Source organism: Cetorhinus maximus, unplaced genomic scaffold (genome assembly GCF_964194155.1).
Source record: "Cetorhinus maximus unplaced genomic scaffold, sCetMax3.hap1.1 HAP1_SCAFFOLD_138, whole genome shotgun sequence".
NCBI lineage: Eukaryota > Metazoa > Chordata > Chondrichthyes > Lamniformes > Cetorhinidae > Cetorhinus > Cetorhinus maximus.
In genome coordinates, this window is record NW_027596135.1 from 179942 (window position 1) to 204162 (window position 24221).

The 24221-nt window shown below is 49.1% G+C and overlaps 1 protein-coding gene across 1 annotated transcript in view; it reads left to right on the top strand.

Moving 5' to 3' along the window:
- huwe1 (HECT, UBA and WWE domain containing E3 ubiquitin protein ligase 1) overlaps positions 1-24221 on the top strand; it is a 231924-nt gene that overhangs the window by 35445 nt on the left and 172258 nt on the right. The window contains 6 exon segments of the mRNA XM_078534896.1: positions 6826-6898; positions 15764-15862; positions 19187-19393; positions 19490-19642; positions 21175-21237; positions 22929-23006. Coding sequence (XP_078391022.1) covers positions 6854-6898; positions 15764-15862; positions 19187-19393; positions 19490-19642; positions 21175-21237; positions 22929-23006 — 645 coding nt within the window. The 5' untranslated portion in view covers positions 6826-6853.

The following is a 24221-nucleotide window of genomic DNA, read 5'->3' on the forward strand; positions in this document are numbered from 1 at the left end:
TGCATCTATATAAGTACTTAAACAGGGCTTGCGTTATAAAGAGAGCTTTTAATGAGCAAAAATGACTATTGATTTATTACTGCCTGGTCTCCCTGTGGATGCAGTCTGGTAGTAGGGAGTAAGATTTTTTCTCAATACTGTACGCACTAACCGAGGGCGGTTTTGGCCTTTTTTTGGGTCAGCTGGAGTAGCTATCCTGTCCCTCGTTCAGCTTGGTGAGCTGTTTTTCCATGCCTGCGCTATAGGTTTCGGGGCTCTCATTCAACATTGAAACTAGCAGCGTAAATCAAGCAAGAACAAGATTTTCTATTCCCCTGACGCCTCCACACTGCAAGTTCCCCAACAACGGAATCATCTTGTGTTTTACCTTCGGGCGATGGAGGTCAGTATAGCAGGAGGGCTCCCTGTTCCTCCTCCCGCCGTGCCACGCGTCCCGTCACGGGCGGGTGGACCCCTCCGTTTAACACTTGGCCCAAAGGCTGGCTCCTCTGCCAGTACGCATTCGAGTATTGCTGAGTCAGCCTTAACCCGAGCTCGCCACATTCTCTTCCTGTTATAATGCCTCAGAATTCGTGTCTCCTTTAGTGGGAGGGTCAGCTTCCGCCCCTGAGCCGGGGGGTGCTTAGCTGTAGCTGCTGAGTTGGGGTGAGGGGAGACGTGGTTGGGGGGAGGTTTGCAGGTTTCTTTTCCCTCCAAAAAAAAACCCCAACCTTTTCGAAGCATTTTTTGGCAGCAGCAGCAATCGGGCCTCAAAAGATCTGTCCGTTAGGTCGTACCCACCAATGGAGAAAAAAAAACCCCAAGGATTTAAAGGGACCTTGTTAGTGCTCGGACCGAGCTCCACGGCATTGCTGCCTCGGAGCTCGCGACCCCAAAATCTCCTGTGGCTGGGTAAGCCTTGGCCTAGATTATTGTGAGGATTGAACCCGTCGTCTTCTGATGAACCGAGTGCCACTCGACCTGAATCAAAGTGCCACCTTCCGCTTACTCGGGGACTGGTAAACTGTTATGTCTGCAGTTAGTGCTAGCCACATTGGAAATGGATATCTTCAGCTGTGAATATATTCGTCTATGAGCCATCTCCAGGCTATTGTACGTCATGTTTATAATTAAAAAAAAATCCATTGTAGCAGCTCGGGGATGTTCATTCGTGCCGGGACGACCAGTGCCTCGTGGTGCCGGCTGGAATTCTGCAGCGCCACCTTTTAACTTTCTGCCCTCGCTGCTCCTGGTTCAGCTCACTGTTTCCTCGGAGGTGCCAGCAGCCGATCTGGCAGCCTTGTCAACTGAGACGCGATTTGCGCTCGGCAGTGGGGATCGTAGCTCAGCCTAATCTGTGCCCAACACGTGGACAGGTGTGCTTTCACGCTGGCCAACGACCTGGCTTCTCCCTCTATCGCGCTCCTGTTGTTTGGGGGTGGGGGAGGTTTGCTGCAATTCGTTTTAGCAACGTCGCCACCAGGAATGATTCCAGCGCATTTGTGCGGAGACTCGCAGGTTTCACCTGTGGGCAGACTCCGGGGTACGTTGATGTGGCCTGACGCTAACGGGATGCCCCACTCACTTCAGCACCAGTGGCATTAAGCATGTAACTCTTTTTAATGCTAAATTCACTCGGGTTGTGCTCTGAGTCTGCATGTGGGAAGCTGCCTGTGCTGCACGCTTGTGCAAATCGCTTCTGGTTAGCTTGCACATTGCATGGAAGGTGATAATTTTTGCATTTGTTTGACAATATGTAGCCCGCTACCAAATTGGCTTTGAGGTGTCACTTTGTGTTTTTCCCACCTCTATGCGTTGATCTTGGCTGTCACGCTGTCATTGCTGCAGTTGACAGAGAAACTTTTTTTTAAAAAAAATTAATTGCAGATTGCCCTAAGCACTTGGTTTTACTGTAAATAATCTTTCCAGACCCTTGTGCGCACCGGCTTAACAAGTGGGGAGTGTTTTTGTTCTCGGGCTGGGGGCACCTCTGCCCCCATCAAGCACACCGTAACGTAAGAGCTGCTCTCCACCACGTCCGGGTACTGTGGCCTTGCTGCGATCTGAAGAGGATTTATTGGTAGTGAAAATAGATGAATAATAGATGACACTGCTCTATGTCAGAGCCATGAAAAGACCCCCCCCACCCCGGACAGTCCGTTGTAGATGTTTCCAGTTCCAGGATTTTGAGAGTCGTAGCCCAGTTGCTGCTTGTTTAAATGTCCGCCACTACCGATTGCTGTGGGACCCCTGCACGCTGAGGGTTGAATGCTGTGGCTCCTGCAGCTGCCGAGAACAATGATCGAAGTTGGGGGACAGTCTTAAAAACCCAAGATCCATCCTGTTTGCCATCTACCGACCTGGGAGTCGCATGATACAAAGATGTTAAGGTCGCGTCGCACGTCGAACAAGCGAACGCGTGAACGAAATGGGCCGGTTGCCGTCCGGTCGGGAGACCCAAGTTGCTGAAGGGATTGTACCCGTGGAGGGGAAAGAGCCCTGCCTCCCGGATTGCCTTGCCTATTTGTTTATCGTCACGGACGGAGCTTCCTGGAAATTTGTGGATTCGGTCCGCGACTTTGCCTCGATCGAGTTTTCAGGCGGCAAGCGGGCGGCCAGCCTAGCATTCAGGCTGTTGATGATCACCCCAGAGACACACCAGGACTGAGCAAAGGACCCGCTAGTGTGAAGCTGCGCTGCGACGACATAACGGAGAACTTCACTGCCAATGCTATCATTGGCATTTCTTTGAGTTTGCAGTAGGGAAGAAAAACATATTGTTGGTGGTTTACTAGCCTATACAGAAGTAACGGGAGATGGACAGAGGAGTGTACTTTTCTGTGTAGGCGCTATTGCTGTGGCAACAGAGTTCAGCTGGACATAGGAAATAGGAGCCGGAGTAGGCCATTCGGCCCCCTCTCGCCTGCTCTGCCATTCGATAAGATCATGGCTTGAACTGGGGTTTGTTGGGGTACACTGGCTTTTTTTAAAATAAAAAAGAGATTTTTCAGCTGATTCTAAGCTGTGTTTTTTTTTGTGCAGTACTTAAATGGAGAGTGATGGGGCATAGTGTTTAACGTTCAGCACGAGATGCAGGAGCAGTGAGACATTCAGTTGCCACAGAAGAACTGGGAGCAGGAGTAGGCCATTCGGGGCCCTTGAGCCTACTCGCTCCATTCAGCAAGATCATGGCTGATGTTTTACCTCAGCCTTATATCCCTTGATTCATACAGTGTCCAGAAATAATCCCGATCTCTTGAGCATCCACTACCCCCTGGGAGAGAGGACTCCAAAGATTCACAACCCTCAGTGTGAAGAGATTTCTCCTCATCTCAGTCCAAAATGGCCGACCTTTTAGCCTGAGACTGTGACCAACCCCCTCCTCCCCCCCAAACCTGTGTTCTAGACTCTTCAGCCAGCGGGGAATCAACCCTGTGAAACCTCTTAAGAATTTTAAACGTTTCAGTGAGATCACCTCTCACTCTTCTAAACTCCAGGGAGTAGGCCTGTTCGCTCAATACCAAGTACACTAACATCTGTGGTGCTACTGCAGGCTCATCTAGATTTGAAGCATTGAATTTCTGTGCACATCCCTCTGTCTTGCTGAGCTATTTTGTGACCGTTTTGTCCGGTGGACCGGGGTCAGCCCTGTGGTTCTTGTCTCAGCAACGGATTGTTGTGGGGTTGGACCTCTTGGTGGCTTGTTTCTGGTACAGTGCGGCCTGTGCAGCCAGCATCTGACGCGCTGTATCAGAATTCGCCCAGTCACAACTGAAGTTGCGTGAATTCAATTGATGCAGCGGGGTGGGGAGCCTGCTTTGTTTTCTGCACAATGAACAGAATTAAGTTGTACTCTGTGAATTGTGTTGGCTTGTCCTGTGCATGCTGTGTTGCAGACTTTGTTCTGTTACTCGTGGCCAAATACTTGCTGAAATGATTTGTTATTGAGGCTGTTATTTGTTTTCAACTCTGGAACACTAGGGGGAGGCGGTGGCATAGTGGTATTGTCACTGGACTAGTATTCCAGAGACCCAGGGTGCCGGGTGAAATTTGAATTTGATAAAAAACCTGGCATTAAAAGTCTGATATCGACCCATCTGGTTCACTAACGTCCTTTAGGGAAGGAAGTCTGCCGTCCCTGCCTGCAATGTGGTTGACTCTTTTTTTAAAAAAAAATGCCGTCTGAACAAGGGCAATTAGGGATGGGCAATAAATGCTGGCCTAGCCAGCGACACCCACAACGTATAAAAAAAAAAACATAGGTTCAGAGTGCACGACGTAACTTCATCTAGTCTGTTCTGCCTTCGCTTACGCTGAAATTTGGTTTGTCTCGATGCCTTCCCTCTTCTTTGCTCCCGACAGCATGTAAGATTTCCTTGGGCGTTCTCCTGGCGGTGGCATGGTTGGTGAAAACGCGTCCAACCCTGGACCAGCTTTGTGCTTTGTTTGTTGGGTGCTGTTCTGATTCGGCCCAATTCGGTTCGGTTTGGGACCGCCCCCCGTGTGTTGACAGTCCGTCCACTCCACACTCCGCTCGGTCACCCTTGACTTACTGAAAATATCTTTGCTTTATACCCTTGTTTCTACCCACATATGTGAAAGCTGATTTGAGGGCTCAAAAACACTGTTGTAAGACTTCTGCGCGTCGTTTGGTGAATGGTGTTACTATTGTAGCACTCCGTCTAATTCAGCTTTGCCCTTGGGAAATTTGTGCGATGAGCCCCTCCAGCCTCAAGATTAATAATGCTACTAGTTTGGACCTAGGTGGTTTTGGTTTTGAGTGGGCCAGGATTAGGTAGTTTGGTCTTTGGACTCCACAGAGAACCATGGTGTGCAAATGTAAGCTGCAACAGCAGGGCTCTGGTTTCCCTTGTGGGTAGGCTAACTTGCCTGTTCAGTACAGTTTCACAATTCAGTTTAAAAAAAAATAGAAAGTCAACTTGATTAATTTTTTTTTTACCCTTTTCACCCCTGCGCCTTCCTCTCCTGCTGAGCCCGCGAAAATAAGATGGCCCAGCCTGATCCAAGGCTTTCTCCCCGCGTTCCTCCGGGCGCCTTTTTTTGGTGGCGTTCCTGACGTCACCCCGCTGTTTGCAAATTACAATCTAATCTGTGTTGCAGCCGTACAAAACCAGACAGGAAAAGTCTAGGTTTGAGGCCAGTCAAGCCTGCCCCACGCTCGCAATAGCCCGGTGACTAAGCACCTCGAAGTTAACAGATTGAGGCCCTTCAGCCTGCTGGCAATAGCTGAGGTGCTTTCAGCTAGCAATCATCCTTGTGGCTCTTCCCTGAACCTTTTCCAAGGCTGCTACACCACCCACTGTGTGCCGCGACCAAAACTGGGCATAGTACGGAGGCAGATCCAAAGGGTAGCCGGCTGTATTTCGGCAAGTGCTGCTCAGGTACGCTGCACACGTACCCGTGCGAGGCAGGCTCACAGAGTTAGCACACTGGCAAATTTTAGCGACCTGTAGTCACCTCTCCCGTTGTCAACCTTCTTGGGGTGTGGTAGTCTAGCTTTGTTTGCGCTGGCCGAGCAATCCAGAAGGCAAATCTTCAAACCCCAACCATACCAACTTCTGTAACTGAATATATTAGTAAAAGCCAATTGTGAAAGTAGCCAGATTGTTAATTTTAAGCAAGTAACTGGTTCACGACTGTGGGAAGATTTCAGTAAAGATAATTTGTCAGCCGTACCCAATTTTAAAAATTCATTCAAGGGATGTGGGCTTGGTTGGCTAGGCCATCAGTTATTGCCCATCCCTAATTGCCCTTGAGAAGGTGGTGGTGAGCTGCCTTCTTGAACCGCTGCAGTCCATGTGGTGTAGGTACACCCACAGTGCTGTTGGGGAGGGAGTTCCAGGATTTTGACCCAGCGACAGTGAGGGAACATCCGATATATTTCCAAGTTAGGACGATGAGTGGTTTGGTGGGGAACTTCCAGGTGGTGGTGTCCCCATGCGTCAGCTGCCTCTGTCCTTCTAGGTGGTAGTGGTCGCGGATTTGTAAGGTGCTGTCTAAGGAGCCTTGGTGAATTCCTGCAGTGCATCTTGTAGATGGTACACACTGCTGCCACTGTGCGTTGATGGTCGAGGGAATGAATGTTTGTGGATGGGGTGCCAATCAAGCGGGGCTGATTTGTCCTGGATGGTGTCGAGCTTCTTGAGTGTTGTTGGAGCAGCACTCATCCAGGCAAGTGGGGAGTGTTCCATTACACTCCTGACTTGTGCCTTGTAGATGGTGGACAGGCTTTGGGGAGTCAGGAGGAAAGTTACACACCGCAGAATTCCCAGCCTCTGACCTGCTCTTGTAGCCACAGTACTTTATATGGCTGGGTCCAGTTCAGTTTCTGGTCAATGGTAACCCCCAGGATGTTGATAGTGGGGGAATTCAGTGATGGTAATGCCATTGAATGTCATGGGGAGATGCTTGGATTTTCTCTTGTTGGAGATGGTCATTGCCTGGCACTTGTGTGGCGTGAATGTTACTTGCCACTTGTCAGCCCTGGATGTTATCCAGGTCTTGCTGCATTTGGACTTTTAGATAGCTGACTCTTCAATCTGGACTGGGCGTATGTGCACTATGTTTGGCAAGTTCCAAGAACAAATTTCAAAACGTAAACATGATTTCAGGTTGCAGTCATGGTGCAGGAAACAAAATCAGAAGTGGATGCGTTCTTTGGTTTTACTTCTCCAAATGGTTTCTAAAAACTTCTTGCAGGTCATCGTCGTCTTATATTCTTTTTATTTTTTTTGAAAAAGAAATACTGTGCGTGCGTTTTATTTTCTTCAAAACAAAAATGATCAAAGCCTGCTGCTTGTTCAAACGTTTCTCCTTTCTTCACAGAACTAGACTGTAGAAACAAGAAGGAAAGATGAAAGTCGACAGAACGAAGTTGAAGAAAACGCCAACTGAAGCGGTGAGTTTGCAGTTTAAGGAAGAGCCCGCCATCTCTGCGCATGCTGGTCGTTTTTGTCTCCCGAAATGTTTGACCTTTGCTCGGAGGTGGAAGTAACTTTGCTCCAGTGCAGGATGTCCCTAATTCAAAATTGCTTAATTCAGAATATCTGACTGCGTTTAGCGTCACTGGCTGCAGTGCAGACTGCGGATGTGCTAAAACGAGGGGCAGGGGTCGGGCCATTCGGCCACTTGAGCCTGCACTTCACTTAGATTGTGGCTGACTGGTACATCAGTGCCATTTCCCCCTGCTTTGCTCCATGACCTTTGGTGAGGCGCACACTTCAGCATCTCCCTCGCACACCTGTGGTTGCCTGGGTAGCACCTCCCAGCCCTGCACCTTCTGCCACCAGGGGTTGTGGATGCTCAGTGGTCGATTGATATATTTTTTGGGCAGTAAGGGAATCGAGGGAAAAGGTGGAAAGTGCAGCTGATGTTAAATATTAGCCATGATCCTGCTGAATGGCGGCTCAGGCTTAGAGGGGCTGAATGACCACTTCTTGCTTCCATTTCTTATATTTCGTAGCATCATTACTCCCACGATTTCCCCTCTTGTCACATGGGTATCCTGACCTGGATGTACGCCGCTGTTCTTCGTTGTCACTGGCTCAATATCCTGTTATGCGCCGTCGCCAAGTGGACTTGCAGCAGCACAAGAGCCAGGAGCAGCTGTTGGCCATTTGGCCCCTCAAGCCTGCCTCCGCCATTCAATAAGATCATGGCTGATCTGATTGTGGCCTCAAATCCACTTTCCTGTTTTCCCCCTCCATAACCCTCGACTTCCTTGTCGATCAGAAATCTGTCGAACTCGACCTTGACCTCGACATGTGTAGGGGGTAGGATTAGTAAGTTTGCGGATGACACAAAGATTGGCCGGGTGGTTAACAGTGAGGTTGATTGTCTTGGGCTACAGGAAGATATAGATGGGATGGTCAAATGGGCAGATAAGTGGCAGATGGAATTTAACCCTGGAAAGTGTGAGGCGATACACTTTGGAAGGAGTAATTTGACAAGGAAGTATTCAATGAACGGCATGACACTAGGAAGTTCTGAGGAACAAAGGGACCTTGGCGTGTGTGTCCATAGATCTCTGAAGGCAGAGGGGCATGTTAGTGGGGTGGTGAAAAAGGCATATGGGATGCTTGCCTTTGTCAATCGAGGCATAGATTACAAAAGTAGGGAGGACATGTTGGAGTTGTATAGAACCTTGGTGAGGCCACAGCTGGAGTAGTGTGTGCAGTTCTGGTCGCTACATTATAGGAAAGATACGATTGCACAGGAAGGGGTGCAGAGGAGATTCACCAGGATGTTGCCTGGGATGAAACATTTAAGTTATGAAGAGGGGTTGGATAGACATGGATTGTTTTCGTTGGAGCAGAGAAGACTGAGGGGCGACCTGATCGAGGTGTACAAGATTATGAGGGGCATGGACAGGGTGGATAGGGAGCAGCTGTTCCCCTTAGTTGAAAGGTCAGTCACAAGGGGACTTAAGTTCAAGGTGAGGGGCAGGAGGTTTAGAGGGGGATGTGAGGAAAAACCTTTTTACCCAGAGGGTGGTGACAGTCTGGAATGCGCTGCCTGGGAGGGTGGTGGAGACAGGTTGCCTCACATCCTTTAAAAAGTACCTGGATGAGCACTTGGCACGTCATAACATTCAAGGCTATGGGCCAAATGCTGGTAAATGGGATTAGGTAGGTAGGTCAGGTGTTTCTCACGTGTCGGTGCAGACTCGATGGGCCGAAGGGCCTCTTCTGCACTGAGATTCTGTGAATATATTCAATGAGCCAGCCTCCACTGCTCTCTGGGGAAGAGAATTCCACAGACTAATGACCCTCTGAGAGAAGAAATTCCTTCTCATCTCTGTCTTCAATGGGAGACCCCTAATTTTTAAACTCTGCTCCCCAGTTCTAGATTCCGCCCCCCATGCGGGGAAACATCCTCTCAGCTCCTGTCGGGCCCCCCATAGAATCTTGTACCTTTCAATAAGATCACCTCTCATTCTTCTAAACTCCAATGGGTACAGGCCCAACCTGCTCAACCTTTCCTCATAAGACAAACCCCCTTCGTCCCAGGAATCAACCTTCTCTGAACTGCTTCAAGAAGGCTCAGCAGGCAACCTAGGACTGGAAACAAATGCAGCTTTGCCACTGTCACCCACATCCTGTTTTGAAGATAATAGAGATAAGATAAGGAACAGTAGTACTGAAATCCATAAGCAGTAAGAGCTTTGCTTTAAGTTTGCCCAATTAAAATGCTTTTCATAGCTATGAAAGACTGCAAACAATCATGTAAACTGTGCCATAAATTTCTCTTGTGCAACACTCCAGCTGTCTGCTCCATCCACCGCACTTGCCCCTCTCAACCCTTCCCGCTCCCCTTGGACTTAGCTGGACTTCACGCTGTGCATTTAACAGTGCTGTTATTCACGCGTAGGAGGGCCAGGTAACTGCTAGTGAATGTTGGCTCCATTGCCTCAAGGCCCACGTCTTTGTTTTTCTAACTGAAATGGCTGGCACAGTTTGGAGGATTCTCCTGCGAGACTGTGTTTGAGGCACGCCCTGGGTGACATTTGCTGAAGGGGATCCCCCACCCCCCCCCCTCCCCACCCCCGCCGAACGTAAGCACTTCCTGGTGTGGCTTGAGTCGTGATCAAGGGTCGTTGCTTTACGCGACATGCTGCCGCAGCCCTCATGGTGCTTCTGTGCTGAGGGAGATCCCTGCCGCGTGGCGGCTGCTGTGTGATGAAGTGGATTTCCCCCGCACCCACCTCCCCGCTGAAGCTCTTGCCTGGAATCCCCTCTGTTGCATAACGTGACTGTGTTTACTTTATCACCAGGATTCAGATGCCCTTGGGGCGCTAAGTAGTCTGTAAAATAGCGCTATTGATTTTTTTTTTGTTTAATGTTTGACTGCGAGGTCTGTATCATAAACAGCTGCGTTAACCTGAGGCAGAGTGAATGTGCCTTCATGGCTTCCCTTATACTCATTTTGAATGTGGTTTCCTTTCCCTACCTTCCGCCCACTCTCCCCTCCCCATGTATTATTAATTCGTTTCTGATGAACAGCCTCTGGTTTTGCTCTGCTTTGCCCAATTTTATTTCTTTCCACAAACAAGCCCCTCGGGACTGACATTGGTGGTTAACCTTTCTTTTCAGGGTGGGGGGTGTGAAAGCTTACTCGTCAAAAGTGGGGCAAGGTGAATCTCTCGGGGCCCGGGAGCTCCAAGTTGTTAATGGGCGACTTGTAATGGTGGACGGGGTTGTCATACATAGGGGCAGTTTAAGCGTTTCCTGCTGGGTGCTAGAAGCCGAGCAGAGCCCGAGACACGGAGTTTACCTCTGCTCGAGGGCTGCGCTTGTCCTCCTCCTTGCAGAGGAGGTTTAATAAAAGTATTGAAAATTGAGTTTGCGATCATAAATAAACTGTTTCCGCAACTGGAAAGGCTCATACTTGGCACATGAGCCAGTGGGGGTACATTTTCGTCCCATAGTGAGTTAGAATTTGGAACGTGCTGTCTGAAAAAGTAAGAACACAAGAAATAGGAGCCAGGAGTAGACCATTCGGCCCGCTTCAACTCCCACTTTCCTGCCTGCTCCCCATATCCCTCAATTCCCCGAGAGACCAAAAATCTGCCTCTCCTGGCCTTAAATATATTCAATGGTGGAGCATCCACAACCTTCTGGGTTAGAGAATTCCAAAGATTCACAACCCTTCGAGTGAAATAATTTCTCCTCCTCCTCAGTCCGAAATGATCGCCCTCTTATCCTGAGACTGTGCCCCCGTGTTTTAGATCCCCCCCTGACCAGCAGAAACAATCTCTGAGTCCACCCTGTCAAACCCCTTCAGAATCATGTACGTTTCAATGAGATCACCTCTCATTCTTCTAAACTCCAGGGAATATAGACCCAATTTACTCGGCCTCTCATCCTAGGACAATTCCCTCATCCCAGGGACCAATTTAGCAAAACCGTTGCTGCATCATTGATGGACTGAATAGCCACCTCCCAAGCTGTATGGTTGGCAGGCAGTTTCATACACAGTGCTGGATGCTACCAAATGGTTGGAGCCCAATTTTTAAGATCTGGTTAAAAGGATACAAAACTGTAGGGTAATATCGATGGTCCCCAGTCCACTTGAGACCAGTTACCACTGGAATCCTGTGGCTATGGGCATTAGGGCGTTTGTTTTTTTTTTAAACTACCTTTAGCAATGACCTAGACGCTGGTGCTGGAAGAATAACCCACAAGTTGACAGATGATACGAAGAGTTGTGCAAGTGTTAGGACGATGGAAGGGAGCAAACCGTTCAGATCTCAATGCGTTGGGGGAAATGGCATTGAACTTAGACAAGGCAGCATCGTGCCTGAGGAAGAGGCCAATGCCAGGTTACAAGGACAAGATCGACCCCAGTTTTAGACACTTCAGCTTCCCAGATAGGCCTAAAAAGCTACATCGATATACTTTACAAGGGCAAAGACCTGTGGTCTAAGTAATAATGATGGGACGAGATGATGTTCACGTGTTTATATATCCTTTCAATTGGAAAGGTGGAGAGAAGCATGGGTCACATCTAAAAATTACACAAAGGTAGAATTAGGCTCGATCTCAGCTGATGGCTCTTTCTTAGGAGGTTAAATGATGGATGGAATCAGTGTCCAGCTCATGCAGAACTCTTACGTACAGTGGATGCCAAGACACGGCCCATGTGTTCTCCTGGACGATGACACTCATCATCGCCTCCAACCGACTGAGGGAAAGAGTATTTGAGGAGCAGGATCTCAAACCCGGGATGAAGATCATGGTTTATCGAGCAGCAGTGACCCACCCCCCCCATGCTCCTATGTACTCCAGAGGCTTGGACAATCTACAGCAGACACCTCCACGCACTGAAGAGTCACCAGCAGCAGGGCCTTCACAAGATCCTCCAAATTCGGTGGCAGGATAGGTGGCCCAACAGCAGTGTCCTCTGCCAAGCCATCGTCCCCACCACCGAGGTGTTAATCACTCAAAACCAGCTCCGCTGGGCGTTCTTCGATCGTACGCCCGACACCAGACTCCCAAAGCAACTGTTCCACTCGGAACACGGTAGGAGCCTCCCAGGAAGACAGCTTCTGCTCCGGTTTGATGGATTTCACGCCACCTCAGAACTCCATGCTCGACCGGCAGACTGTGTCACGTGCAGGGCAGGTGGTGCTTGAAGGGTCGGGCAGACTTATATGTTTGGAGGCCTGTACGCTCCCTCCCGATGTCTCTGCTCCGCCAGCAGAGTTAGAGAAGCTGGCCAAGGTCCCGCACCTGAAGAATGGGACGGGGGACAGGCCCCCTGGTTTAAGAGTGCAAGCTGGAGAGCGGGCCTCCGGTGCTGCTTTGCCGTAACTAGCTGCTGCAAGGCGTGGGGGGCTTGCTGCAATTGCTGGGCTTTCTGTCTCCCTTCCACCCCTGATTCCTGTGTGAAGGTGAGGTTGCACGTGCTTCTTCATATGCCTTCCAGCAGCCACTTACAGAAAGGCAGCACTCGAGCCAGTTTTCCAGTGCGTGCTCTGAAAATTAAGATAAGTTTGAGAGTGTCAAGGATGCCGTGGTTTGGCTGGTGTATTTTGCTAGTTCCTAATTAAAATAATTTAAATTAAATTAGCACCTCGGATGTCGTGCACTTTGAATGTCTAAAGCAATGTTGGAAATATATACTGGGCCCGTTGGCTTCTGCAAGATGGGTGCTTGGCCAAAGGCTGTAACCTTGCAGCGGTTTTACTTGGGTCTTGCTGGACGTTGAAATCGGCTTGAACACCATTAATGCAAATCTCTCTTGGCCCTGTGGTGGACACGCCAAGATTCCTGATGGGGACAAATTTTTTAGTTGGGGTGAGGGGATGGTGTGGTGGAGACCCAATCTCAACTGGTTACAGTCATACTTAGTACAGATGGCTGAGGTATAGCTGGTGATCAATCATCAGTCCCAGGGCATTGCTGCAGAAGTTCCTCAGCATAGTGTCCTAGGCCCAACATCTTTAGCTGCTTCCCTCTGTCGTAAGGTCAGAAGTGGCAATGTGCAATCATCAGCTAATAGTGTTCACCATTTGCGATGACTTAGATACTGAAGCAGCCCATGTCCAAATGCAGCAAGACCTGGACAATATTCAGACCTGGGTTGACAAGTGGCTAGTAACATTCGTGTCACACAAATCCCAGACAATGACCATCTCCAACAAGAGAGATTCCAACCATCGCCCATGACATTCAATGGTTTTACTATCACTGAATCCTGCTGCTATTGACATCGGGGTGGAGGGGGGTTACCATTTACCAGAAATTAAACTGGGCTAGCCACATAAATACTATGGCTGCAAGAGCAGGTCAGAGGCTAGGAACCCTGTGGTGAGTAACTTACCTCCTGACTCCCTAAAGCCTGTCCACCATCTACAAGGCACAAGTCAGGAGTGTGATGGAATATTCCCCACTTGCCGGATGAGCGCAGCTCCCACAACACTCTAAGCTCAACACCATCCAGGGCAAAGCAGCCCATTTGATTGACACCCCATCCACCACCTTAAAGATTCACACTCTCCACCACCGATGAACAGTGGCAACAGTGTGTGTACCATCTACAAGATGCACTGCAGCAATTCACCAAGGCTCTTTCGACAGCGCCTTCCAAACCTTCGACCGCTACCATCTGGAAGGACAAGGGCAGCAGACACATGGGAGCATTACCACCTGCAAGTTCCCCTCCGAGCCCCACACCTGGAAATATCGGCCATTCCTTCGCTGTGGCTGGGTCAAAATCCTGGAACTCTCTCCCTAACAGCACTGTGGATGTACCTACACCTCATGGACTGCAATGGTACAAGGAGGCAGCTCACCACCACCTTCTCAAGGGGTAATTAGGGATGGGCAATAAACGCTAGCCTAGCCAGCGACACCCACATCCCATGAATGAATAAATTTTTTTAAAAATTCAGAAGGCAGTTGCGAGTCAGCTGCATTGTTGTGAGATCTGGAGTCACACGTAGGCCAGACTGGGTAAGGATGGCAGATTTCCCCCTCTAAAGGGCATTTGAAAACTAGATGGGGTTTTTAACAACAATCTGGTAGTTTCACAGTCACAATTTCTGAGACCAGCCTTTTATTTCGGATTTAGTTCATTAAATTTAGATTTCCCCCCCCCGTCGTGGTGGGTTTTGAACTCGTGTCTCCAGAGCATGACTCTGGATTACTAGTCCAATAACATTACCGCTACGCTACCTTTCCCTTGAATTGAAGTCGAGCTGTTTCAGATTGTTCAGTCAGTTGTTTTAAGAATCTATTTTCCCTTGCACTGAAAGCTGGCTTCGTTGCTGACGTGCATACATTGCAAACTCTTGGCGGGGGATTCTTGGATTATCGGTGTATTGTTTTCGGATGTGTTGGCATGGTGATTTCCTCTAACATCCCCTACATGACATTCAGTTTGGACTAAGCCGAGTTGAACTTGGAATTTTCAGTGAGAGTGGATTTTAACTCCTTCGTGGCTCTGATTCCACTGCCTTGATCTGGCTGGGACCACGAGTTGCAGTGGCAAACGTGCTGAGTGTGTCGTCCGGAGTGGTGGGGGGCGGAGGGCTAGAACAAGGGGACAAGGTCTCATAATAGTGGGTGAGCCACTTAGGACTGAGATGAAGTCAGTCAGAGGGTGGTGAATCTTTGGGATGCTCTACCCCCCAGAGGGCTATGATAGATTTTCTACATATTAATAGCATCAAGGGATATGAGGATAGTGGAGGATAATGATGTTGAAGTGGAAGATCAGCCATAACTTCATGGAATGGCAGAGTAGGGCTGAATGGCCTGCTCCTATTCCTTGTGTCCTTTCGAAGGACGTTTGCTTGCCACCTTGGTGAGGCATGGTGGACAAGTTGTGGGTTTCTGAACAGGCCAGTGAGTCACGGGCGCCTATGTCACGTCACGGGCACTTCTGAACCGGAGGATCGACTTGTGAATACGTGGGCCTCCGCCGAACGCAAGTCCGTAATGACGAATTGTGCAGCGCCTCGTGACGTTGCAAAGTGCCTCGCGGCCCACAAAATCCTTTAGCAGCGCAGTCGCGTGTAACGTGGGGAAGCAAGGCACTCAGTTTTCACCCAGTGAGGTTCCCACAAACAGTGAGATGCATTACGAGACCAGGTGTTTCCACGGGGTAAATGTTGGCTTGGACATTGAGAGAACCCCTACTCCACTTCATGTAGTGCCATGGGATATTTTGCATCTAGATTAGAAAGCAAGTTTTTGGTGGGGGGGACGTTGGTGGTGGTTGCGAGAGACGGGGGGGTTGTGGGGGCTTGTTCAGTCTTTCAAGGTGACATCTGTGGTCGCAGCAACACTCCCTCAGTTGGCTCAAACCTCTGGAGCGGGACCTTCTGACTTGGGGCGAGGTGCCATAGCTGAGCCACGGCTCAGTTTTGTTTTAAAGTCTACATCTTTCAGTAGCAGAAACTAAGGTGCTGAAAGACCTGCTGGACTGAAAGATGGTGAATGCTTCGTGGGTGGGGAATTGCAGGTGCGGCTCATGAGTTTTTGTTGCAGTTGCTTTGGTCAGCCAGCCAGCCGGGAGAGGCTAAGACAGACGCCTGCACAGGTAGATAATTTACCCAGCGAGGCTTTGAGCTGTACCCTTAAATTTGCTGTAAGCAGTCGATGCTGATGTGATGGTGCTTTTAAAGTGGGAGGAATACTTTCTGTCAGATTAGGCCCCAGTTCTCTTTAAATTGAATTCTTGAGGTAATTGGTTTGAAGAAAAAAAAGGCCAGAATTTTTCCCGAACTGAGGCAAGTGTTCTTTCTAATCCTCTGCAGCCTGCTGACTGCCGAGCTCTGATTGATAAGCTGAAGGCCTGCAATGACGAACAGCTCCTGACAGAACTTCAGCAAATCAAGACATGGAATATTGGAAAGGTAGGAATTCAGCTATTCGACCTGTGTGTGTGTCTGTGTGTGTGTCTGTGTGTGTGTCTGTGTGTGTGTCTGTGTGTGTGTCTGTGTGTGTGTCTGTGTGTGTGTCTGTGTGTGTGTCTGTGTGTGTGTGTCTGTGTGTGTGTGTCTGTGTGTGTGTCTGTGTCTGTGTGGAAACCAGTGCTCTAACACAGGGCTGCACAGCCTGTGGAGCCACATGTGAAACCCTGGCAGCACAGTTGGGCTGGCATTCCTTGCTTGGCTTGCCCTGCCCTAGAAGGGGCTGTTTCCAGCATGGGGTTGCCTCACTGATGAATTTAAATCAGAAATGCCCCAGTCTGTTTTTTTTGGAGGTTGAAATGTTAGATTGCATGGCCTTGCAATGTACCTCACAAGGTTTTATGGTGTGCATCTTTACCACCAGCTACCTACATGACCTATTTTAAATGTTATTTTACTGAAAAGAGAGGCATGTTGCTGAAGGTTTTCGACACAAGCGGTGCACATTCATAGGCAGGGACCCGTCCCCTGCAAACAAAAGGAACATGTTCAAGCCTTGTGACATTTTTGAATACCCAGGAGCTTGGGGAGCCTATAGTTCCTTCTCTGCTTTCTCCATGGCAATGCCTCGACCAGTCAGAGTTGACTTGCCAACCAGTCAGCACCCTCTCCTCCTGCAGTATAAATTCTTGTGATCGCCTGAGATTTTGCATTCTTGTGTTGGCCCTGATCGCAAGACGAAAAACCTCGGCGACATCTCTTTTCAGCAGTATTCAACTCTTTAAACAAGGCATGCATTTCTGTAGCGCCTTTCACGTCCCCAGGGCTTCCTAAAGCACTTTACAGTTAGTGAGATACTTTTGCCACGTAGGTACTCAGAAACGCAAACCAAACTATACACACCAAGCTCCTTGTCTGTTTTATCCTAATGAATTTCTGCTTCAATCGCTAACTCTGGTAGTTCGTTCCACAGCTGATTTTGTTTTTTTAAAGTTTCTCCTCTCTGTCCTAAATCTCTTGCATTTAATCTATGCCCACTTCTTTTCAACCCTACCAACACCAGAATGTGGGCCTGTTTCTCTGCATTCGATCCCATCCCCCTCACAGCTTCAAATGCCTCTTCCAAATCATCCCTTAATTTTCTCTGTTTGAATGAGTACAGCCCAAATTTTTCATGTCTTCATATTTTATGCTTCCTCATACCAGGTAGCATCCTGGTAAATCTGAACTGTTCTCACTTTGCCTTGAAGTCCTCCCAAAGTAAGCAACCCAAAATTATTTCTTTTGTCCATTCTTGCACCTCATTGCTTTAGCATTCCAAGTGCCAGGCAATGACAACCTCCAACGAGAGAGAATCTAACCATCCTCCCTTTGACATTCAATCGCTGAATCCCCCACTATCAGCACCCTGGGGGTTGCCGTTGACCAGAAACTAGACTGGACTAGCCATATAAATATTGTGGCTGCAAGAGCAGGTCAGAGGCTGGGAGTGCTGAGGCATGTAACTTGCCTCCTGACTCCCCAAAGCCTGTCCACCATCTCCAAGGCACAATTCAGGAGTGTGATGCAATACTCTCCACTTGCCTGGATGAGTGCGGCTCCAACAACACTCAAGAAGTTCAACAGCATCCAGGGCAAAGCAGCCCCGCTTGATTGGCACCACATCCACAAACATTCACTCCCTCCACCGCCGACGCACAGGGGTAGCAGTGTGTGTACCATCTACAAGATGCACTGCAGCAACTCACCAAGGCTCTGTCGACAGCACCTTCCAAACCCACGAGCTCTACCACCTAGAAGGACAAAGGCAGCAGACACATGGGAACACCACCACCTGCAAGTTCCCCCCACCCCGAGCCACACACCGTCCTGACTTGGAAATATATCGGCCGTTCCTTCACTGTCGCTGGGTCAAAATCCTGGAACTCCCTCCCTAACAGCACTGTGGGTGTACCTACGCCACATGGACTGCAGCGGTTCAAGAAGGCAGCTCACCACCGCCTTCTCAAGGGGCAATTAGGGATGGGCAACAAATGTGGCCTTGCCAGCAACGCCCACATCTCATGAAAGAATAAGAGTAAGCAATCTTTTGCTACTGACGACTGGTTGGTTTGATTTTCGTCCCCTCATTCCCTTTATTCCTTGCACATGTTATTTATTATTTTGCTAAGCTTTTTTAATTCACCTATTAATTCTACTTTCCTTGCCCTTTCCCAGTATTCGTATGGGGACTGCTGTAGTAAATTGCGTAGGATTTACAGTAAAACAGTGGGCCCAACTGCTTAACAGTATGCTGATGTTTATGATCCACACAAGCACTCTCCTACTCCACTTCATCTCACCCCATCCACATGTCCTTCTGTTCCATTCTCCCTCATGCACTTGATTTAACATGGATGTATTTAGGGGGATTTGCTGCCGTCAGTCCCCGTGCTATTGAGTTCCACATTCTCACCACTCTCTGGGTTTTTAATAAAAGTCCTGACGTCACTGTCGGATTCGTTAGCGTCTGTCTAATGTTTACGGCCTTTAGTTCCACATCTCCCCTATCGAAATGATCTGAGGAGACAAAACTGAATCAGAATCTTGTGCATTACCCCTCCGTCATCAGCCAAATGTTCATTATCACTTGAATCTGGAATGATTGCTGTTTTCACACTTCAGTGTGGATGTCCTTCTGCTGCAGCACACACTAGCCCACCTGTATTTGATATTTGCTTTTAGCTTTGTGTCCGTCAAAGGCGTCTTTTTCTTCTCTCGTACGTGACGAGGGGTGAAATTGGTACAGTAATGGGATCTTTTTAAAAAGATTGCAGAATAAATATGCATGATTGTACGAAGAGACTGCTTCTGTTGGTCTGTCTGTCTTTTAACGTATTGCACGGGAAGCCATTCAGCCCATTGTGAGTGCGCTGGCTGAACAAGGGATATCCAGCCTGATTCCACTTCTCAGCTGCCTGTAGGCTTGTAGGTCATGACACCTCAAGTACATGTCTAAATACTTTTTAAATACCATGGAGGGGGGGGGTTTCTGCCCGAACAGCAGATGCTACAGAGTTTGCGTTCTGTGGTTCCCTCTGCTCAGGAAAACCAAAATCCAGAGGTCTTGGATTTGTCAAAAACTGACTTTCACTTTCAAAGCAAAAGGTCAGGCTAATTTATTTTTTAACTGTTGAGCTGTCCTCAAGAATGAGTTGACTTAGTTATTCTATTGATTACTGGATGTGGGGAAGCAATAAAATGCCGAAGGTTAGCACTTGGTGTGCAGTTTTTGTTTGGAACAGTTGCTCCATCTCCTCCCCTGTTTTCTCTCTCTCTCTCTCTCAGTGCGAGCTGTACCACTGGGTGGACCTGCTGGACCGGTTCGATGGAATTCTGGCAGACGCCGGGCAGACTGTGGAAACCATGTCCTGGATGTTGGTGTGCGACAGGCCAGAAAACGAGCAGCTCAAAGCCCTCCTGCTGGCTGTCTTAAACTTCACGGCCCTGCTCATTGAGTACAGCTTCTCGCGGCACCTGTACAGTTCCATCGAGGTGAGCGCCAGAGCTGCGTTGTCGCTGGGACTGAAGCCATGTCCTGGAATGCGAATAGAATGTGCTTAACTCTCCACCCTCTCTCTTTCTTTGCAGCACCTGACTACTTTATTAGCATCATGTGACATGCAAGTGGTGCTGGCTGTGCTAAATCTGCTGTATGTGTTCAGCAAAAGATCCAATTATATTACTAGACTCGGATCCGATAAGAGGACTCCTTTGTTGTCGAGGCTACAGCACTTAGCAGAGGTATGTTCTGGGCAGATTTCCGTTTCTCCGTCCCTCCATCGTGTTCGCTGAGCTGGTCAGGAAATGGATTGTCCTGACCGCTCCGGGATGTTGGGTATTATTTCTTGTAACGGCACAGCTGAGATCAGCGGGACGAGTCAGCCTTTGCGTTTGTGTGGGGGCTTACATCATTAAAATGTCTTGAAGTACTGTCGGCCGACATAAGATTCATCCAGATCAGCTGGGTGATCGCTAGCAGCATCCTCTGTCGGGAAAGGGGCATGAACTCTTATCTTCGAAAAGAGCAAATGAACACGCAGTTGAGATATAACAGTTTCAGATTGGTGCTGCTGCACTTTGGGGAATAATCCGGAGGAATTTTTTCCTGTTCTTTTGTGGGATGTGGGTGTCACTGACGAGGCCAGCATTTGTTGCCTATCCCTAATTGCCCCTTGAACTGAGTGGCTTGGTCGACCATTTCAGAGGGAAGTTAAAAGAGTCGACCACATTGCTGTGGGTCTGGAGTCACATGGTGGGCCAGACCGGGGCCAGGACAGCAGATTTCCTTCCCTAAAGGACGTTGGGTGAACCAGATGGGACAATCGGGGATAGTTTTATGGTCACCGTTACTGAGACTAGCTTTCAATTCTGCATTTGTTAATTGAATTGAAATTCCAGTAGCTGCTGTGGTGGGATTTGAACCCATGTCCACAGAGCATTAGCCTGGGGCTCTGGATTGCTAGTCCGTTATGCTGCCACCATGTTATACATTTTTAAAAAAAAAGCCCAGGTTGATGCCGCAGTGCAGCAATGGGGGAGTGGTGCAGTGTCACACATGTCGCTCTCCACTTTGCCATCTGGCAAAATCCTTCTTGGCAGTGGCAAGTCATGAGGAAATCAGTGGGCGAGGAATTCCAGACATCATCCTCCTGTGCAGCCAGTCTGTACCTCGACCCCATTTTAATCGTCCTTGACGCCTCTACCTCACACACAAGAAAAAATGACCAAAATCGAAGCGAGCAAATAAATAAATAAAAAGAGCAAATGTTGGAAATGTTCAATTGGAAATGAGTTAACCACTCAGGCCCATGCTGCCTGACGTGCTGGGCATTTCCAAGCGCCTTGTTTCCATTAAGAAGTTATTGAACTCCGTCATGAAGGCTCCTGTTTCCCCCTGACGCCTCACAGCCTTTTGGGGCAGAGTGTTCCAGATTTCCACTAGCCTTGCTGTGGAAAAGGGTGTCTTCTGACATCGCCCTTTAATGGCCCAGCTCTCTGCACTGTTTTTGTTCTGGTCAGCCTCACCATATTGTGTTTTTTCTCTCTGTATCCCATTGAATCCTTTTTATCAATCTTAAGAGCTTTGATTAGATCGTCCCTCAGTTGGGGGGTTGGAACCCGTGATTTTATTTTTTTAATCCATGCGGTTTTTAGTTGCTCCCTGGATTCACTGGACTGCGCCATCAAGGAGTAAGGTTTTACCTGAGCTCGTAGTTTCCTATTTTCTTTTTCTTAAAAAAAAAACTCAAAATTTGCAATCTGTCTCCCAACAGAGCTGGGGTGGAAAAGAGAATGGATTCGGCCTCGCAGAGTGCTGCCGTGACTTACAGATGTCGGTAAGTGATGTGACGGAGAAATTGTGATTAAACCCGATGGCCAGAGAACGCCCTGGTGTGAAGTTAAGGGCATTTCCGCGACTGGGAGGCGTCGCTCAGCGGGCTGAAATGAACTGGAACGAGCAGCAGTACCGATGCCCCTGCGCACCTCACACCTCACAGCCTACAGTCGCGCCACGTAGAATTACTCTAAGCAGCCTTTTTGTTGCGCCTGGGAGGCAATGTATCGCTCCGCTCTGATGCTGGATCGAGGAGTCGGGAGAAACCGCCCCCCCCCCACCCCCACCCCCGTCCTTGTTTCGGCGGACAGTGGATGCAGCTGGGTTTTTGCAGAGACGGGGATAAAGTGCCATTTTGCGGCAATTTGTTAAATGTTACACTGAGGCCCATCCATGTTTTACTTCGCAATCGTTTTGTAAAACGCAACCGCCTCTCTCGCGCTCAAATCCCCAGTTCCCGCGTGTGCCGGGCGTAAACACGGAAGACCTTGTGGAGCATCTGGTTCAGTGACGACCTGAGCAAAAAATAAGGCATCCCCTATACGCTTCAATTCTCCTTTGACTTTCTAGGTTGGAGCTGGCCGTGTGGGGAAACTAAGTAATTAATACCCCAGCAAAACAAAAATGGAAGGATGTTTGCCTCCCGTGCGCTCCCCTCCCCTCCCCTCCCAGCCCCCACGTCCTGAATCTGTCGCGTATTGCCGTTCCCGAGTGGCATGTGTGAGCCGTGTGGTCTTGAGGCCAGCCGGCTAGGGCAGGGCTAACGGCTGCGGCCATTGGGACGGGCTTGACTCGAATCGGCAGCTGCTGGGAGGGCTGTGGAAGGCCCCTGTTGTCCCCGGGGGACCTCGCACGAACTTGGCTTACCCGTTCATAGGTTTAGCAGTGTGACGGGTGACTCCAGCCCCATCCTTGTGATCCTTTCCAGGCTAGTTTGCTCTTTAGCTTCCTCCAAGCCCCTGCCACCCCCCCATCAGCCTCCCCATGTAGTGCCAAAAGAATTTCTGTGTCACTTTACAGGGCTGTAGAACGGGTAAGCATTTGATGTGTTCCAGAGTGGCAGTGTGAGGACGCTCCCATTTCAGTTATGAAGTGTGTGTATATATTTTTTTTTTCCCTATGCAGTACGGTTAAAGAACAACAAACATGACGGAATGCAGCCCTGGGAAATGAGCAAGAGTTGGTGCCTAGCACACTCTGCCGTGCAGGTGTACTGAAGTTTTTGTACTGTGTGCTTTTTTTTTTCCTTTTAAAAAAATCGCCTGTTTAAAAAGGAGGACCGTGGTCCTGAAACCGATGGGGAAAAGGGTTGGGGGGTGGGGTGGGTGGAAAAGAAAATCCCAACACATGAATGTTAGTTAGACCTGAAATCGCCGCTCACCTGCCACCTTTAGCTGAGGCTTTCTACATCCCGTCCCCAGTCCCAACTTCCAGTGTCTTGCCAGGCCCTGGGATTCCACCAGCCTCTGATTCAATGTCAGGTGGATTGGGAGGCTCAGCCCCTATCCCCCGCCAGCCCTTGCCAGGCTCACTTTGGTACTCCAGGCAACAGAAGCTTCATAATTAAACATCATTAGCCAATTTAAAATGTCTAGCGCACGAAAGAAAGTAGCTCATGGAGGAGTGAGCGAAGCCATAAAACTGCAGATTGGGTATTAAATTCCCTCTTTTTTTTGTCCTTTTTTCATATAGAAATACCCACCTAGTGCAACAACACTACACTTTGAGTTCTATGCAGAGCCAAGTGCCGAGGTGAAGTTGGACAAAAAGGTGAGGTTTCGTTTTTTTCTCCCCAAAAATATTTTGAGCAGACACTAGTTTAAAAGGACAAGTCAGAACTCTCAATTTCTCCAGCGCCTTTCCATGCCCTTGGGGATGTCCCAGAGTGCCCCACAGTCAGAGGGAGTACTTTTTGCAGTGCAGCCGCTGTCTTGTGCAGGGAAACGTCACGGCCAGTTTGCGCACAGGAAGCTCCCACAAGCAGCAGTGAGGTGAATGGCCGGTTAAGGTGCCCTGGCAATGTTGGCTGAGGGGGATAAATATGGGCCGAGGGAGCGAATGCTCCCTGCTCCTCTTCCAGCCGTGGGGTCTTTTGAACCCACCCGGAAGGGCAGACACAACGCCTTGGTTTAGCAGCCCCCTTTTGCGCGATCGGCGGAGTCGTTCTGACACCGAGGACGGCAAAGGGTTATCCACACTCGGGCTCTCCCCCCCCCTCCACTTTGGCCCCAGTTGCTTTAATTTGGAAATATTTTCAGTTCAGGACTGGGTGACCTCCGAGCTCCCTTCCTCGCCGATTGGGGAAAGGGAGTAGTGCCCGATGCGAGTTGTACAGACCTAGATCCCCGCTAGTATCCTGGCCTCTGCTGAATGAATGCAGCTCAAGCTTGGGTAGCTGTAGGGGTGCCGGAGTTGGCCTCGGTTAGGGAGGAGGAAATTTCTAGGTGGCCTCTGCATGTTTGAGAATCGGTTGCGGGCAGGACCCAGCTCAACTGTGGTGCCCTCCTTGACGTAGGAACAGAAGTGGGCCATTCGGCCCCTCAAGCCTTGTACCCTCATTCAGTAGATCACAGCTGACCTTAACTCCATGTGGCTTAATATTCACACTCAACAAAAAAACCTTCACTGTGGTCTTGTGGTGGCAGAGTGGTATTGTCACTGGACCAGTATTCCAGAGACCCAGGGTGATGCTCTGCATACCCGGGGTTCGAATCCCACCACGGCAGGTGGTCAGATTTGAACTCAACGCAAATCTGGAATTAAAAGGCGGATGGTGACCACGAAACCGTTGCCGATGGTCGGAAAAGCCCATCTGGCTCACTAATGTCCTTCAGGGAAGGACGTGACTCTTCTTGGTATTGGACTCGAAACGTTGACTATTTCTCTCTCCACAGATGCTGCCTGCTGAATTTTTCCAGCACTTTACTGTTTTTATTTCAGGTCCCCAGCAACTGCAGTATTTTGCTTTCACTCCTGAAAGCTCTG